This window comes from Ambystoma mexicanum, chromosome 4q (genome assembly GCF_040938575.1).
Source record: "Ambystoma mexicanum isolate Mex_15411 chromosome 4q, UKY_AmexF1_1, whole genome shotgun sequence".
NCBI lineage: Eukaryota > Metazoa > Chordata > Amphibia > Caudata > Ambystomatidae > Ambystoma > Ambystoma mexicanum.
This window is the reverse complement of record NC_090928.1, coordinates 1,296,265,129-1,296,284,224: the sequence shown is the minus strand read 5'-3', so window position 1 is coordinate 1,296,284,224 and position 19,096 is coordinate 1,296,265,129. Positions and strand designations below refer to the sequence as shown.

Sequence of the window (19,096 nt, the reverse complement as noted above, 5' to 3'; positions counted from 1 at the left end):
CTGAGCAATGTATTATATCAAAATGCCTAAAATGAAATTCTAGGTGGATTATATAGACTGCTCTATAAACCCTTACACAGTCGTGTGAGGCATCCTCACGCCTTTGAGGTAAAGGCTAAAAAGAAGCTTACAAAATCCAAAATAAATATAACAATTGTTTACACTAACACAAGTCTATTCTGGCACAACAGGACACAGAGCAGATGTTAAGTTCCCTGAATAATTATTAAAAAGGGCAGTTTTGGGAGGGAATCATCAAATCGACATCTGAACCCGCAAAAGACTTCCAGACTAATCCAATCCCTAAGGGAAACTGGATTTCATTTTCCTCTAAAATATATTCTGACCTACCGACGCCTGCTCATACAGAGGTAGCCCATAATAACATTCAGTGGAACTTATCTCTAGAAGACGCTATTACATATAGAATTCTGAAGAGTAATGTCAACCTCAAAAGCAACCCAACCCTGAGGTCCCACATTTATTTAACATTGTTCAATCAGGTGATTGTGTCCAGAGAAGTTCCTTGCTCTTGGAAGGCCCCAATTATAGTCCCTATTTTCAAAAATGGTAATCTTTTGAGCCCCGCAACCTATAGGCCAATTGCTCTTTTTGACTGCATGGAAAAAGTTTTAGCTCCATGATTGAATCTCATTTGAGGTCTTGAGCAATTGACGCAGGGGTTCTGGACCTTTTTCAAGTCTGTTTTTATAAAGGGAATGGGTACAGCACTGAACAGTTTTGTGATCAATTTGCTAAGAGCGGAAATACTTAAGGGAAGATTTTGCCTTTACGTAGGTTTCATTGATTGTTCAATGGCATTTGACAGTGTTGACCGCTCTCTTTCATGGTCAAAACTCACAACTTTGGGCTGCCCTGCATACTTGATCAAAAGGATTTGGGCACTTTTTGAGAGAACATCTACAAGAGTGAGACTTATGGGGAAGGTCTTCTCTCTTCACCCATTAAGATGGAGTGTGGACTAAAACAATTTTCTCTGATTTATTTCTAGCTGATATTAGCAAGACCTCAAGGGTGATATGATCACTTCAGCCTAAACAGGATACCCTGTTGGTCAATTGGCTGCTTTATGCAGACAACCTTGTACTTCTAGATCGTACCACGATTGGGTTGAATCAACAGATTCAGGCCTTCCAAAAAATATGCACGTGACAATGGCTTAACAATGACTGTAAATAAGGTTATGGTAATGAAACCGTACAAGAATAAAGACAGCCCTCCTTTTAAATGGTCACTAACAAGTTATATTTTAGAATTAGAACCATAATGTGTTCATCTGAGATTTTCAATTGCTGACAGAAATGAACTTGTCTTCGACCTTGCGTTTTGCAAAGAAAACTTTGACACACTAGGGGCTGCTTTCCAAATAGTATAATTGTGGTAAAATTAATTGCGTCTTTCACTGCACAAAGGCCAAATGAGACTTATATAGAAAATATAGCATTACTACATGCCTTGGAGGACAAGTTATTATTCACAGAAATAGGATATTGTAGTTTGTAGTGCGAGTTACAGCCTACATTCTATTTAAGCCAGAGGGGATTACATCTCACAAATAAATAATGCTTTCTCAGAGTTGTGCCTTGTGTAAAATAGGAAACATTTCCCAGCACTCTGGGTAGCATTTAACTGGTTATATTTATTTTATAAAAGTACCCTAAGCGCTATCATGGATATATTCAGTAATAGACCATGGTTTGAGGGCCCCACACCATAGCCTAATTAAGATGAGTTTGAGAATGTGTGCCTGTGAAGGCTGTAGCTAATTAAACTAAATTTGAAAAAGAGACTAAGTTTAATATGTAATTACATTACGATAGGAATGTTTTCGTCATTCAGACCTCAATGTGTATACATAATTGACTATGGTAATTAATGATTGTGTGAAAAACGAGATAAATTCAGGCAGGTGATTTTTGTAGACAAGTTATCTGTGATTGTGTAACAATGTGGTGACTTCCCCTGCATACAACTTGGCCCTACCTTTGTCTTGATTTTCCCTTCATTTATTTAAATAAACTTGAGTTTTGATGAAAACATTGGTTTGTTTCACAGAAGTGTGAAGTGGGACTGTATAAAATGTGGGCATTATATTAGGACGCCCACCTAATGGGCAAGCAAAAGTTCTAAATCATTACAGTTGGCATCGACATCATCCTCCTTTGTGTTTTGTAAGTGCCTGCATTCCTGATATCTCCCATTGCGCCCTGGACTCAGACGCAGCTCTCTGGGTTTTTTTCTCCAAAGGATGTTTTCAATTTTCTTCACCACGTAGTAATGGCAGGTGCTCACAGCAATAACGCCAGCATAGATTCCCCGAATTTTCAACACAAAATAACATATGGCACATTTACTTGCGGTCATCAGGAGTGTGTGGCTTTAAAGAAAAATTCATGGAAACAACAACTGAAGGAACACTTGTCCCTACAATTTATTTTAGAGGAAAATGTCAGACAAGTGAATTACATATTAGAAAGAAATAGAAAACTGTTCATTATGAAGCAACCAGCACACAAGAATATTCGGGGTCCATGAGGCAATCCAGTGATTATTAGAAATGATCTGCAGAATGCAAGTCACAAGAAAGGAAAGTGCCATCAGGGCTGGAAGACCGACTAGACACTTATTAAAACAAAAAGAAAAAAGGGTCTGAATCAGAATTCAATAGAAAATAAAAGTAGTAATAAAATTATAAATACGAAAGTTCAAAAATGAATGCATTCCAAACACAAACCGAGATGAGGTGCCGGGAGGATAGCTCAGGGGCAACACATTTATCTTGGAAGCAAGACAACGCATAGAAACACAGGTCTTGTGCTTAGAAACTGGTCTCCGGTATTAAGCATGTTACAAAAGAATAATTATTACTCAGATCAGACATAACAAATCAAAACAAATGGTGTGCTCGTGTACCAGGATGCAGTTTGTCCTTGAGCAAAGTCCGACAATAGAAACAGATAAAAGCCTACCAGTGGGGGCGCAAGTAAGCAATCCTTTCTTAATGTCATTACATAGTGACGGATTAAGGCAGAATGTCCATATCAATTTCATTAGCATTTAATTAAGTACATGAACTCTGGTAGATATGGTTTAAATTACAAATTAGTCATCTTAACCGCTATCAGATTTCCTTTGGAAAAAGCATTTTTCCCCCCACTGTGGTTCTGGGAGTATAGAAACCATGTAATATTAAGCCAACCACTATTCATCATTTTATCCAGAAAATACTTTGATTTCTAAATTTGCTGAAGGATCAGAGGGCAGTGATTAGTTTGAGTTAATTTGCTGCCAGAGAACTATCTGATAATGTCAAGTGCTCCAATAACTGTTAGACAGCTTTCAGGATTATGATGGGAGGAGACTTGAGTTAAAGAGTGTTCACCAAAAGGGCAAGTGGTGCAGGGTTTATTTAGAAGGGATTCTAGACAAGGAAGACATCTTTGGGAAATTGAGAGCAGCGTTTTACATCCACAGCATAGCTGGACATTCCAGGTTTATGATAACACCCAGTGCAATGTGTATTTTGGTGGTGAACAAATGCAATCCTATTAACCAGGGCTCCAGACATGTTAAAGTTGCAATATTTTACGCCACATTTTGAAGTTGGCAGTATAGAATAAAGTTGCAACTAGTAATACATGAAAACTAAAAGATGCATTCTTACCTTAAAGTTCCTCTTCAGATCAGTAAAACTGTACAGCTCCTTTCCCTAGCACAGCCCTACTGGTACCTCTAATAACATATCCACACAACACTGTGGGTGAAAGCAGAGGGCAGGCTACGTGCTGATATTCCCTTTTATTTACTAGGACTATTGCTACTTTTTTCAGTAACATATTTCAGTTTTTTTAGTGTGTAATGGGGCAAGGGTGCTCCATACATGCAGACATGGGATTACAAGTGCCTTTCTTTATGTAAAGGGTTCTTGGTTTCAACAGCAGATGGACATAAAAACATATGCAGATTGTACAAAACAAAAGCAAGACAAATAAGTACAGATGGGTCTCCAGTTCGATGTAAATGGCACAGGGAGGGCAACAGTAATGAAGGCTGACATCCAAAAAGGAGTCCCATTGCCTTGCTTCTTCTGCATTCAATCCACCATGCATTCACTCCTTCACATTTACATCTTCATACCTTTACTACTTCTTTCACTTTGCCAAACATTCACGTCATCATTACAGTGAGACCTCCTGTATCTCCCCTTCTTTGATAACCCATATTCTTCTACCCAACCCCTCCATGGCCCCCACACCCACTACTAACCTGACCAAATCTCACCTGTATGTGTTCTCTGGTGCCGAGTAAGATTACTCTTCACACTGAATCCTTTCCCACATTCAGTGCACAGATGAGGTTTCTCACCTGTATGTATTCTCTGGTGGTAAATAAGACTCCTCTTATGACTGAATCCTTTCCCACATTCAGTGCACTGATGTGGTTTTTCACCTGTATGTGTTCTCTGGTGGTAAATAAGGTACCACTTCTGACTGAATCCTTTCCCACATTCAGTGCACTGATGTTGTTTCTCACCTGTATGTGTTCTCTGGTGGTAAAAAAGGGACCCCTTCTGACTGAATCCTTTCCCACATTCAGTGCACAGATGTGGTTTCTCACCTGTATGTGTTCTCTGGTGGTAAATAAGACTCCTCTTATGACTGAATCCTTTCCCACATTCAGTGCACTGATGTTGTTTCTCACCTGCATGTGTTCTCTGGTGGTAAAAAAGGGATCCTTTCTGACTGAATCCTTTCCCACATTCAGTGCACAGATGTGGTTTCTCACCTGTATGTGTTCTCTGGTGGTAAATAAGGTGCCCCTTCCTACTGAATCCTTTCCCACATTCAGTGCACAGATGAGGTTTCTCACCTGTATGTGTTCTCAGGTGGTAAATAAGGGCCCCCTTCTGACTGAATCCTTTCCCACATTCAGTGCACAGATGTGGTTTCTCACCTGTATGTGTTCTCTGGTGGTCAATAAGGTGCAAATTCAAACTGAATCTTTTCCCACATTCAGTGCACTGGTGTGGCTTCTGACCTGTATGTTTTCTCTGGTGGTAAACAAGAGATATCTTACGAATGAATCGTTCCCCACATTCAAAGCACTGGTGTGGTTTTTCACCTGTATGTGTTCTCCGGTGGTCAATGAGTGGTCCCTTCTGACTGAATCCTTTGCCACATTCAGTGCACAGATGAGGTTTCTCACCTGTATGTGTTCTCTGGTGTATAGTAAGAGTACTCTTCACACTGAATCCTGTTCCACATTCAGTGCACAAATGAGGTTTCTCACCTGTATGGGTTCTCTGGTGTATAGTAAGATTACTCTTCACACTGAATCCTTTCCCACATTCAGGGCACAGATGAGGCTTCTGACCTGTATGTGTGTTAAGGTGGTGAGTAAGACCTTTCATGCTGTACCTGTTCTTGAATTTAGGGCTCAAATCAAGTTTCTTATCTGAAGATCTAATCTAGTGACACACCAGACTTGTTCCTAGTGAAGATTTAAGCACCAGTGCACAGATCATTCTGTGAGTATTCAGAGGTGATTTACTAAATGTGTAAAATAAGTTAACTTACTATACAGGCTACAGATAAAATGCCACATGGGTTCAATCATGAATGATAGGCTAATAAAAAGGCTATTCCTGCAGGAAATAATGCACTGTGTTCGTACAAACAGTCTACCATTTAACTGAAAATCTTCAAGTATTCAGTAGGCTTAATCCCAGTTCCTCATTACTTTGACAAGCCAAGTAGCTCCGAGGATATTATCCTTGTAGAGGTGTAGAAAGTTAACATTGTCTCAATGAAGCGTTGTACGGTATTAATCCATCAGAGAAATTAACAATTGCTTCGGTGCATTGCTCCAGGGCATCAATCACCTATAGAATTAAAAGAAAACACAAATTAATATCTATTTATTGTTTGCTGGTTAGGCACATATACAATAGGAATATACTGTTTCAAAGCACCCACAGGGGAGGGAGGGTGATTGGGCGGGAAATACATTAAAACACAATATTAAGAGCAGAGGGGAAGACGAAGAGAGACAAACCTACTATGCCTTGTAGGTATTCAGAACGAGCAAATGCAGAAAGGAAGATGGGCAAGGGGCTAATTTCTGGGGAGTCCGAGCTCATGGTGAGACATGGACGAAATGCTAGGAATGTTGAGTGATGCACGGCAAGTGCTGTGGATAGACAGGAGCTGGGAAGAATTGCTGTGGGAGGTCAAGGCACCGAAGCTGCATAAGGACTAAGGACACCGATTCAGCTCCTGTGGGATTAGCAGAGGAGAAAAGGGGGCAAGGAGGAGAAAAAGAGGAAAGTCTTAAGGAGCTTCTAGAATTGGAGAAGTTCCTTCTCAAGGAGAAGGGAGAGGCTATTCCAAACAAGGCAGCCCGCAGAGGAAAGTGAGCGACCCCCTGCCCTCTTTTTTAGTAAAAGACTTTACACACAGAGTTTGTGCTAGAGGAGCAAAGTGGTCTAGAGCGAGAGTATTTAGTGAGATAAAGTTGAAGATAGTGTGGTCCCAGGCCCAGACAGCCTTGTGGATGATGCAGAGAGATTTGAATTAAATCAGTGCAGCAACGGACCCAGTGAAGACTTTGTAGTGTAGGAGAGATTCGGTCCCTGGGCTTAAGGCCATAGATAAATCGTGCTGCCCTATTCTGGATAAGCTGAAGTGGTCGAAGAGTCGAGGAAGGAAGACTCAGGAAAAGGCTATTACAGTAGTCAAGTCTAGAGAGATCCAGGGCTTGAGTCACATTGAGCTTCTGAGGGAAATGGGAGAAAAGGCAGAATTCCTTTGAGAAGGAAGAGAGGCTAGTTGGACTTCTTGGTAATGTCCTTGGGTGTGAGGGAGAAAGGAGAGAGAGGAGTCGAAGATGACTCCAAGGTTTCTGGATTCAGTTGAAGGAGCAGTGGGAGCACCCATGGAGGAAGGCCAGAGTGAGGGGAAGAAAGAGGGATCAGGGGTCCCAATGGGAAGGATCTCAATTTTACGGCGCTGAGGCAGAGTTCATTGGAGGAGCACCAAGACTGGATGGCAGATAGGCAGTCAGGGATGATGGAAGGTGCAAGAGGGTCAGCAGGGAATATGAAGAAGAGCTGTGTGTCTGTGTAACACTGGAAGTTGGATGAGAAGGAGGAGATGAGATGGGCAAGGTAGATGTTAAAGAGCCAGGGGGAGAGAATGGAGCCCTAGAGGACACCACAGTTGGAGATGGGGGTAGAGAGGAGAAGGAGCCCAGGATGACTTGGGAAGAGCGGTTATTGAGGAAAGAGGACAGCCAATCCAGAATCCGTTCCGAGATACCAAGTGTATTGTGGAGCCTTTGTAACAGGATGAGAATGGTTGACTGTGTCAAATGCAGAGGAGAGGTCAAGAATGATAAGGACAGCTGGGGAGTTGTAGTCCAGAGATGCGAGCAGTTCTTCACAGGTGGTCAGAATAGCGGTTTCCGTGACTAGCGATGCTCAGAATCCGGAATGATGGTCGTGGAGGCTGTTAAGGAGAATTCTCCACAATGGCTAATTTCCCTTACCTACTGAGTCCGTCAGGAGCTTTGCTGGATTTCTAGGATTCATTTTTTCACATGGTAAGAGTGTGAGCCTTTTTTCCCACTCTTACATGTGTTTTGCTGTGTGTGTTTAACATTTTTGTGTTCATAGGCATCATGTTTTTACTGTGTGTTACACAGCATCTTTAGTGTAGTGAAACAGGCTTGTCTTTTTCAGACTTCCAACTTTAAACTCCATTTTCTGGGACTATCTACTGTCTCCCAGAACATATAAAGTTGCCATTGACTTTATTAGTCTTTTTAAATTCACAGACCCAGTACAAACAATCTTACATAGAATTCTGGAAAGGATTAATATTTATGCCTTTTTGTCTGTTTCTCATGGAACATTATTTCATTCCCTTTTCATTAAGATTTGGCTGGTGGCAGTGTTATGACCCTTGCCCCTGGCCCTTACTGGCAAGTAAGCCTTCCAGTTAGGGCCAGGTAAAAGGCCTTAAAACCTTATCCAAGACTCTCTTGGAGTCAGTCCTGGCGCCTTTGGCGCCAAGCATATAACCATCATGAAGACCAACATTAGAATGGGACTATTTACTTGGGATTATTTAACTTGGGGGAGGGGGGTGGGGGGGTTCAGCCATCATGGAGGCACGCACATAGCTCAGTTACAAGGAACTGAGCTATGCGGTCTAGTCTTTTGGGTGTGACAGGCCTGGGACTACTTCACCTGTACTACTTTGGGTGTGGCAGGCCTGGGACTATTTTACCTGGACTACTTTACCTGAGACTATTTAAACCGCACCCAAACAGCAGAACATGCTTTGCGTTATTCTGCTGTGGGCAGCGTAACGCTCACCGTGTCCAGTTCTTTGATGCCAGCTTACCTGAAACCAAGTACCTGCAGAGAGAGAAAGAACACTACGAAACCGTATCCTGTTTCAATCCATCACCGACTTCAGTTCCACTCACCTGAAGGTACGAATTCCATCGTCCGGCACTGTATGCATCCTGGAATACCATAACCTGGAAAGAGGAGAAAGAAAGACAGCATTAGTAAGCGTTTACTCACGTTCCTCCCGAATGAAGAAAGCCACACAATTCTTACCTGTTTAGTCATCTACTGGTCAGTATCATTGCTGTAACATTACAGCGCTCGGCGAGGAACATCGCAACCTGCAAGGAGAGAAAAGACTCAGTTTAGCAATATAAAAGGCGATACAGCTCCACGCATCGCGCATTACTCACCGGACAGCATCGCGCACACCGCACTTTCGCCTACCGGCCCATGCTCATCTTCAAACTGCATGACAACACCAAAATACCTTTCCAGAAAAGGAAAGAAGCAAGACATTATTATTCGAACTAAGAGGAACATAAGAACTGCATATAAGGACTGCATATAAGGACTGTAAAGCAGCAAACCAACGGAGTCACAGCAGGCCTGGATTCCCACAGGGCGGCTTGCACCAGTGAAGTAAATTGGTCGCTGCTCGCCCCTCACATCTACGCGCCACTGCCACGAGGAGTAGGATGGAGAATCCACCTTTTACAATATTAAGGTGAGGAGAGGGCCCAAGGGGGAGGAAGGAGTTGAGGCCAAGGGAGGTGGGAAAACAAAGACAATCTGGTATTGAATCCAGCTCTCCTATATTGCAGACCCATCTTTTACTAGAGGCCTTGCCAAGGGCCATGGAGAGGGTTCGAGAGTGCAAATCATCCAACCAGGGCTGGGTGGCGTCCCCATGGATACCAGGTGAGCCTAACAGAACGCAAAGCCTCAATAATATTATCCACCATGGCGTCATGGAGACTTAAGAGACTGACCAGTTAGTTCAGTTGTTGGGACAATTACGCGCTGAAGTACATACAGCCAGGGTATAAACCAACACTGTTACGCCTCGGCAGGCCCGCAGGAAGGTTATTGCCCTCCGTAAGGCTATGAGTCATATTGCAAACCCATTCTACGCCCACTGGCAACTGCCCTGGAAAATAGTGGCTTCGGCTCACCCCGCAGCACTTTGCGGCAAGTTTGGACTACAATTCCCAGCTTTCCACCTCCCGCTGTCAGCTCAGAGGCGATGATGCGTGAACCTCGGTTTCGTCCGGTTCTGCCTTCTCCTTCCCGATTTAAACCTCGGAACCGGGCGGAACGCTGCTTCTGATTAAAGTTGCATCCCGGTATTTAGAAGTTCCGTCTTCAATCCTACTTTAATTACCCGTGTACCAGCCTGCCGCTTTTGGAAAACTACTTACCCGTGTATCAGACCTGTTTCCTCATTCACGGACTGCCTTTGCCTGCCGCTTTTGGAAAACTACTTACCCGTGTACCAGACCTGTTTCCTCATTCACGGACTGCCTTTTGCCTGCCGCTTTTGGAACATTGTGATCACGGCATCGACTTCTATTGGACATTCTTCAGTAGTGCACAGGGACGCTTTGCGGATAGTGCACCTGCCCGACTCTAGTGTGGCCCTCGTTCCGCCCGGGTTTAGTTTCCCTAACTAACCTACCCATTTGTTATTTTGCACTTCCGTTTTCATGAACTCTTTGGACATTACAGATTTAACAGCATATCAGTGGTAAGGGTTTTCTTTTTGTATGATTACCCATTCTCCTTATCTAATTGACAACTATAGTCAGGATAGGTTACATTTTCCTCTCTTACTTGTAGGGGGTTCCGGTGGCCTTGAAACAAGGGGAGGGCATAGTTCAGGTACTACTAGAAAGAAGTATCGAGGGAAAGGGATCTTTCTTAAATTTCCAATTGCTCACCTCTTGTTTTTCCTTTACAGCTGGGTTCTTGGCGGCGTGTCCTCCCCGCCCTTTTGAGCGATCAGTCCCTCTGCCTGGTCCTACCCAGCAGAGAGTCATATCGTTAAAAAGGTCTTGTGCCCTCACAGAGAGGAGGCTAGGTTGGAGGCCCCGACCTAGCTCTTCAATCAATAGTTCAGTCCTGTGCCTTCCGGCCACCGATTTGGTATACTTCCCGTCCGGTGAGTAACAAACACTCTTAGGAGGGATTTGATTGTTACTAAGGATGGTACCGACGAAATAAGTAGACAATTACTCCAATCACAGGCAGGATAGAACCCATTGCCTGGTAACATTCCGCCAGCACCAGTACCAACTTCTTCCACCAATCCAGTACAAATAACCCTTCCTAGGGCAGTTCCTTTAGCTCCACCTGAACGATTTACAGGGGACCCCAAGAAGTATGCAATGTTCATGAACCAGTGTCGTCTTCATTTCCTTTGTAGACCTGGGGCTTTTCCCAACGACCAAGCGCGGGTTGTTTTTGTCTTGTGATATCTGAGTGGCCGTGCTGCAGATTGGTCGGTACCATTGGTAAGTCAGGATAACCCGTTGTTACATGACTTTGGGGGTTTCCAGATGGAAATGGAAAAACTCTTTGCTCGTCATACCCAAGGCCAAGCATTAGACAACAAACTTTTGTCACTCCGTCAAGGAGGTCAAGACTTGCTTACATTTATAGCAACATTTAACAGACTAGTCGTTGAAGCTGGGTGGCCTGAAGAAAAAAGGACCACACTATTTCATCGCGGTCTACGAGGGGAACTAAAGGGTGTTCTTGCTCAAGTGGTTAACACACCTAAAGACTGTGGAGAATTCATCAACCATGTAGTGCAATTAGATCACAGATTACAAGACCAAAAAGCAGACCGGATAAGGTTAGACACTCAAGCTGTGTATGTCCGGTCAAAGGATAATGTTCCACGTACATTGGAAAACATGGTATAACCCATGCAAATCAGAGGTGTACAGCCCCCTTTAACTAAAACTGAAAGAGATAAGAGAAGGCAACAGCAATTATGCTTTTATTGCGGAAAATCAGGCCACCTCCTCAAAGAATGTCCAGTGAAACCACCAAGGAGAACTGTTGGACCCACAGAGAAGGACGATAATAACAAGGAGTCGGAAAACTACCAAGCCTGGCAAGCGTAGAGGTCTGCTTGTTGAGCGAGAAGGATGAGCCACAGACCTCACACTTTGCATTACCAGTAATTCTGATCAATCACCAACAACCGTCTCAGATACATGCTATCAAAGCATACATAGACAGCGGAGCAGTTGGGAATTATGTAGACCAAGATCTGGCAGCAGAGATGGGGCTTCCTTTATGCTCTAAGTCGACTACTGAAAAGGTTACTACTGTTGATGGGACAGAAATAGCTTCCGGACCAGTAACCCAATGCACAGCAGCACGAACGCTACTGTGCCAGGATGGACACCAAGAATCTATTGCATTCGATCTCATCAAAGCTCCTCAGTTTCGACTAATCTTAGGGATGCCATGATTGGTGGCTCACAACCCTCTAATAGATTGGCGTGCCAAGAAGTTGGCCTTTTCCGATGACTGTGCTCGCACCTGTTATTACCAAGAAAAGGGGAAAACAGACTTATGTACATCTGCTACTCCCAGTACGGCGGTGATTGTACTAGGTGTGACTAGTACTCTACCAAATGAATACCAAGATTTTCAAGACGTATTCCAGAAAGAACAAGCCAATACTCTACCACCGCACAGACCCTACGATTGTCAGATCGACCTCATACCTGGTGCGCAAATTCCTTGTGGTCGAATCTATGCACTTACTGAACCAGAAAACCTCCATTTGAAATCTTATCTTGATCAGTACCTGGCAAATGGATTTATCCACCCATCTAAATCACCGGCAGCCAGTCCATTATTCTTCATACCAAAGAAGGAAGGAGATTTGAGGACTTGCATCGACTACCGTGCATTAAACCAGATCACAGTAAAAAAACGTTATCCACTGCCCCTAATTCCTGAATTATTGGATCAAGTCGAAGACGCCCAAATCTATACCAAACTGGACCTTGGGGGGGGCGTACCATCTTGTTCGAGTGAAGAAAGGAGACGAATTGAAAAACGCCTTTTGTACCAAATACCCCCCGAACTCAACTATGCTATCACAAAGAACTCTTGGCTATAAAATCAGCTTTCAAGGCATGGCGGCACTATCTCCTTGGTGCTAGACATAAATGATCATCGAAACCTGCAATACCTAAAAACAGCAAAGGCTCAATCATCCCATCAACTGTGGTGGGCTCTTTTCTTCGCTGAATATGACTATGTGATCAGCTACCAACCAGGAGTCCGAAACGGAAAGGCTGATGCCTCGTCCCGCATGGGTGTTGATGAATGATGAAAAGGTATACATAACTCCAGATCCAGTAGCCATCATTCCAGAAGACAAACTCCTGGGTCTTATGACAACATTGACACAGGGTGAACTCCAAAACAAGATCCAACTCTTAATGGATCCCACTTTCTCACAAGAGTGGTGTACTCAAGGAGAACATTACACCATTAAAGACCAGTTACCATATTTTCGAACCGTCTATACTTGCCAAGTAAAGATTTACAAGAGCAGGTTATTTCGGGTTATCACGACTACCTGATTGAAGGTCATCTTGGAATTGCCAAAACTCTAGCTAAAGTAAAATGAAACTATTGGTGGCGTAAAGACATCATACAATTTATCCAATCTTGTGGTGTGTGTGCACAAAACAAGTCTCAAAAGCTGAAACCAGCTGGTCTTCTCCAACCATTGGAAATTCCTCCCGCACCATGGCACACACTGTCCCTTGATTTCATTACAGATCTACCTCCCAGTCAAGGATTCAACACCATCTTCGTAGTTGTAGACTTGTTCTCTAAAATGGCACACTTTAATCCTTTTAAGGGTCTTCCAAATGCATCCAATTTAGTAAAAGTATTACTGGAGGAAATCATACGGCTACATGGCTTTCCATCGGTCTTGATCTCAGATCGAGGTAGTCCGTTCGTATCCAACTGCTGGAGGAAATGCTGTTCAATGGCCCAAATTGACATTCGACTTTCCACAAGTCACAATCCTCAACAGATGGCCAAACAGAAAGGATAAACCAAACCCTCAAGCAATACTTACGTTACATCAAGTGGAAAGAAATTGGAAGGGCTTGTTATGGATAGCTGAATATGCCTATAATAATTCATTACACACCAGCACTGGACAAACCCCTTTCTACACTATTTATGGTAGACATCCACGCACTTCAGAATTGGATCTCCCAACCCCTTTGGAAATGCCAGCAGTTAAAACCCTACATACGACTATTTCCCAGACCTTCAAAGAAGCAGCAGAACATTTACTCCAAGCTAAGAACAGACAAAAGGAATTCGCTGACCAACATTGTAGTAAAGCCCCCGACTATCAAATTGGAGACAAGGTCTGGTTAGCATTAAAATATGTGCCCATAAAAGGGACTCGGACCTTTCGCCCCCGATATCTGGGAACTTATTCTATTAAATCTATAATAAATCCAACACCACCAAAACCAGTATTAGTTGACAGAGAACCAGAGTTTGAAGTAAAGGATATCCTAGACTCACAATACACCAGATCCAAACTATACTACTTAGTTGATTGGAAGGGATACGGCCCTCAAGATAGATCATGGGAACCTAGTGACTACATCCATGCACCTCGCTTAATTAAAAAAAGTTCCATCAGAATTACCCAACCAAACCAGGACCAGGCAAAGGTGCCACCGTGAGAGGGGCCTTGGAGGGTGGTGGTGGGGTGGGGGGGGTTAGTCCTGTCATGACCCTGGCCCTCACTGGCAAGTCAGCCTTCCAGTTAGGGCTAGGTTAAAGACCTTAAAACCTCATCCAAGGCTCTCTTGGAGTCAGTCCTGGTGCCTTTGGCGCCAGGCTCATAACCATCATGAAGACCAACATTAGAATGGGACCAATTCTGGGTTGTTTGCAGAACTTTGATGTAAATCCGGACGCAGTATCAGGAGTGCTGCCTACTATCTAAATTGTGCCCGCATTTGCCTGCCTGCTCCCTCCTCCAGCAGCACTCCGAGCGCTGGGCTCTTGGCTTAGGGGGAGGTGGAGCTGCCGAGGAGCACGTGACTGTGTCATGTGATCCGATCATCACTTCAAAGGAAGCTCTTCGCCACCCTTGCGGCGTAATCCCTGGTGGCAGAAGGGCTGGTGCTGTTTGGCTGTTTGGCGTGTGTGGCTGCCTGATTCCAGTAAGCACTTCCATTACATTGTGAACTTTAACTTGCGACTGATTAAGCAGCCTGCTTTCTAATTTGGCTATGGGATCCGATTAACTTATTAGTATTAAGTTATTTTATTTGTGATCTGTTACCAGAGACTGTGGAGTTGCAGTTCAGTATTTGACTACTGCTATCTCTTTGATCTGGTAATCTGTTCTCTAAGGAATTGCTGTTTCTGTAAAGTACGGACCTGCATACCCGTGTGAATTACGCTGAGTCCAGCTCTGCCGCTTTGCCGCGGCGTTCGGAGTTTCGAGCTCGGTGCCTTCTGGCGGCTCTTGCGCCCCCCTTCTGACTCTTAACAGAGCTCCTGTAAGCTCAGTTGTTCTTCTTTTCCAACCTTGGATCTTGGAGAGTTTACATGGCGTTTAAAACCAAAGGCCTGTGCTGACTCACCACTGCCATGCCTTCCAACATACGCCAGCGTATTATGTCAGAGTCTCAGCCACTTTATGATGAGCTACCTTCAGTTGTGAAGCCTGTGAACTCTTGTTCGACTCCCAATTCCGCGAACACCCCAACCTAAAACCAAATCTAGTAATAAGAAGCAGGTGCCCATGTCAAACAATGTGGACATACGCAAATACGGTTTTGGAACACTAGAAAATGTTGTGTCGGCAACCATTCCTATTGCACATGATCCACAACCATCCACCACTAATGGTGGTCTTGTTTAAAATCCTCCTTCAGGTGATTGTGTCCTTGCTTCAGTTGTATATGAGGAGAAAATGCAACCTGAACCAAAACCCAATGCGGCCAACATGGTAACTTCTCTCACAGACAATATGGTACTACGCAATTCTTTTTTTGGTGCTCCATTTTCTCTGAACTCTGATATTTCAAATAATATGGAAGATGCAGTGATTGAACTTGATACTGTTAATTCTTGTTTCTCGGCAAGAGCAGATGGCTCTAATCTGTCGCAGTCGCCCAACATGTTCCAACTTCTAGCTGCAATATTATAGCCCTAGATGTATCTTACATTGCCCCGACGCCACGCAGGGCTCACATAGAAATACAGATTTCACCAAAAACATCAGATATTTCTAAAACCTCTCACTTGACCCTTGAGGTGATGAATGTTGCATTGAGGGCTCTTGCTAAGCTGTTTGAGTCTGTGGATACCAAACTAAAGGGCCTCACAGACAATCTTGATTCAATGGGTTCTGAGCAACAAACCATGACATTTGCTTTTGACCGACTACAAGGTTGTATTAATGAAAAACTTGAAAATGTATGTAAGCTACAAAAAGACATTGCCGAGGCTCTGGCTCTGAACCAAACTGCTAATGTAAAAAACAAAATGCCCTGTGCTGATGTGTATACACAAACAAAAAGGACAACAGATTGTCAAAGTGTGGTAAGTGTTCCTGATTCCACAATTGGTAGTTTGTCTCCACTAGTTAAACACCCAACACAGCTAAGGTCATCTGTGCCGTTTGTTAAAGGCATCATACAGAGAAAAATGTGGCGACCGACTGATTCCACCTCGTCTACACAGAATGCTCGACACTCCAATCTCATGGATAAACCTACATGTAATGTCCATGAGCCTAAAACAACTTACCCTGTCTTTGATTTAAGAACTATAAATCAAGTGTCATCAATGATCTCCAAAAGGAAGAGAACGCAGGAACTAACAAAAAAAAATTTAAAAAAACTTTAAAAAAAAGAAATCGAAGAACGTTAAAGCCACTAAGCTAGTGGTATCGTCTTCAACCAAGCAATTTATTAACAATTTAACGCGTGCTAATAGCAGATCACTAGCTGCTTCGAGCTCCATAACAAAAAAATATGTAGCACTGGCGAATTTCAAGTAAAATAGACACCTTGAGTCCTGTGAATCCCCCAGAGTGATTATAGACCATCCTCCTCTTGATGAACTGATTGAATTGGCTGCAGACTTTCAGTCCTCCCAGTCAACTAACTCTAAGAGTGTACTCTTGCCGGCCCAAGGGTGTCCCAGCATTATTACTCTAAAAGAAAATGCTAGGATCTCCGATGAAACCGTGGCTGCTAGAGAAGCACTAAGACGTGAAGTTGATCTATACTTAGAGCAGCGGAAATTCGAACCTCCACACTTTCCCATCATAGTAAATGGTACGGCAAAATGCGCTGCTGCAACTACACCTTTGTCAGTGATGACGTCCAACAAAAATAAAGATTCTACACTCAAACGAGCAGCCTTTGCTGAGTCAGTGTGCCAGTCATCAGAATGCTTATCGCACGGGACTGTAAACTCTGGCAATTTCTCTAACACTGACCTTGAGGAAATAAAAGACTCTATTGCACGTTTATGGCAGTTGAACTCAAGACAAGGCTCAGTACTCCTTCCAAGCACAATTTTAGAGACTAATCAAAATAATTCTCAGTTTTCAAATGCACATATCCCAGTGCCTTCAAATATGATGTCTACAAGTCGTTTGTTACCATCAGTAAAAAAGACAAATACTAAAGTGGAAACAAGATACTCAGTGCTTCTTACATGTCGTCCAGAAATCACCTCATCGTACATTATGAATCGACAGAGCATCCTAAAACTCTTCTCTGATACTATTGCACTTAGAAAAATTGGGTCCAATGATTTGGTTCAAATTGAGTTTCCTAATAAAAATAATCTTGGTATAGCTCTATTATGGACCAAATCTCTAATAATATGAAACATCATTTGGGCAGCCAAGGAAACTTTGTACAACTTAGGTTTTCTGATTTCAACTAACACTGTGTCAAAGAGCCCTTTAAAATCTCAGAATTCCCATCCTCATATGTCAAAGCACAATCCCTCAGAGGCATGTCTGGCTATAAGGAATACAGTCACATTACGAGAGTAAAACTAGAAGTACTCGACCTTCCAGTGAGGCTGTCAGCGATTAGCTGGAATACTCGAGGATTTAGCCACCTTATTGATAATCCTTGTAGTATCCTTGGAAATTACGATCTCATATTACTCCAGGAAACTTGGCGGTCAACTCCCCCTACCTGGAATAATTATGATATTCAGTTGGAGCCTGCAATACGAGCTTCTAAAGGAAGGCCTATGTCGGGGCTGTTGATTGCCACAAATACATTAGCCAATATGCAATTGTTCTCACTGGCGTCTGTAAATCCCTTCATTCAATGTTTGTATGTTATCATTAGTTCTTTTAAGATTGCTTGTATCAATCTATACTGGAATCCTATGAGCATTACAACTGTGTTATTTCTTTAAAACTTGGCAGCCGCTATGGAAAATATTATTCTATCCTGTGGCATTACCCATATTATGGTAGCAGGCGATTTGAATCTACATCTTTTGAAAGGGGAAATCGCACAAGAAACAAGAACGAGTAGAATTGTGGAACAATTTTGTAAAGGCCTGGAATTTGGTGATGCTGAATGGTACTAGCACTGCTGATGTTCCTCCTCATGCAACCTGGTTTAGACGGAACCAGATATAATCGACTATTGATTATATCTTTGTAACAAGAAGTCTCTTTGACCATATAACTGACTTTGAAGTAAAAACATCTCAACATAGCGATCATTGGCCCCTGATATTTAAGCTAAACTTGATTTCAGTCCTATGCCCGCAGAGACAACTCTTCTTAGGCTCGGTAGAAACAAACAACTCTTTAAATAGGCTGAAATGGTCAGAGAAATCGCTTGAGCGCTACCATGATCATTTAAAATTGTGTCACAAGGCTGGTGAGGAATCAGCTCACTTAAACAGGTTGGTCCCCTATGACCTAATGCAGTTATATGCCACTGCACAGAACGCTAGACCAAATATAACTAAAACTTGTGATCACGCTGTCCGTTGTAGGAAATCTCTGTTTAGAAAACAGAAAAGACAAGCCCAAAGTGCACCGTTGGTTTTAAGAGCAGATGTCTTGCGCGCTACTAAAACCTCTTATAGGAATTGGATGTATGAATATAAACTATCCAAACAACAAAAAGATGGTGAAGCCATGCTAAACCAAATTCAAAGCAAAAACACTGCTCAAATTTGGCAAATGCTTAATTCGGCAACAAATGTCTCGCAACTAACTTCCCAAATAAATGGTGTCACAGAAAATGACAGGATAACTAATTTCTCAGTGATTTATGCTGTTCTAATTCCCCTTGAAGAACCGTGTTTGTTGGCACCACATTTGAACTGAAGTTTGATGAAGAGGATATTCGCTACTTCATCAATAAGGCCAGTATATCTCATGCTCCTGGTCCTGATGGACTCTCGAATGCAGTTTTAAAAAGAATGTTGACCTCTGGGCCTCTATCCTTTACATCACATTTCAGTTAATTTTATGCAATCCAGAGCTACCGAAATCTTTGACCCATTCAATCATTGTGCCTATCCATAAAAAAGGCAATCGACAGAATCCCATGAGCTATCGGCCCATCGCACTATTAGATGTGCCTGGGAAAATCTTTTGTAGACTAGTCCTTTGTGACCTGAATGCATGGTCATTATTAACCC

At 42.9% G+C, this 19,096-nt stretch overlaps 1 protein-coding gene across 1 annotated transcript in view; it reads right to left on the bottom strand.

The window, feature by feature from the left end:
• Window positions 1–19,096, bottom strand: part of LOC138467389 (uncharacterized) — a 623,308-nt gene that overhangs the window by 208,691 nt on the left and 395,521 nt on the right. Inside the window, 3 exon segments of the mRNA XM_069607343.1 lie at window positions 2,160–2,398; window positions 4,284–5,488; window positions 8,512–8,565. Coding sequence (XP_069463444.1) covers window positions 2,160–2,398; window positions 4,284–5,488; window positions 8,512–8,565 — 1,498 coding nt within the window.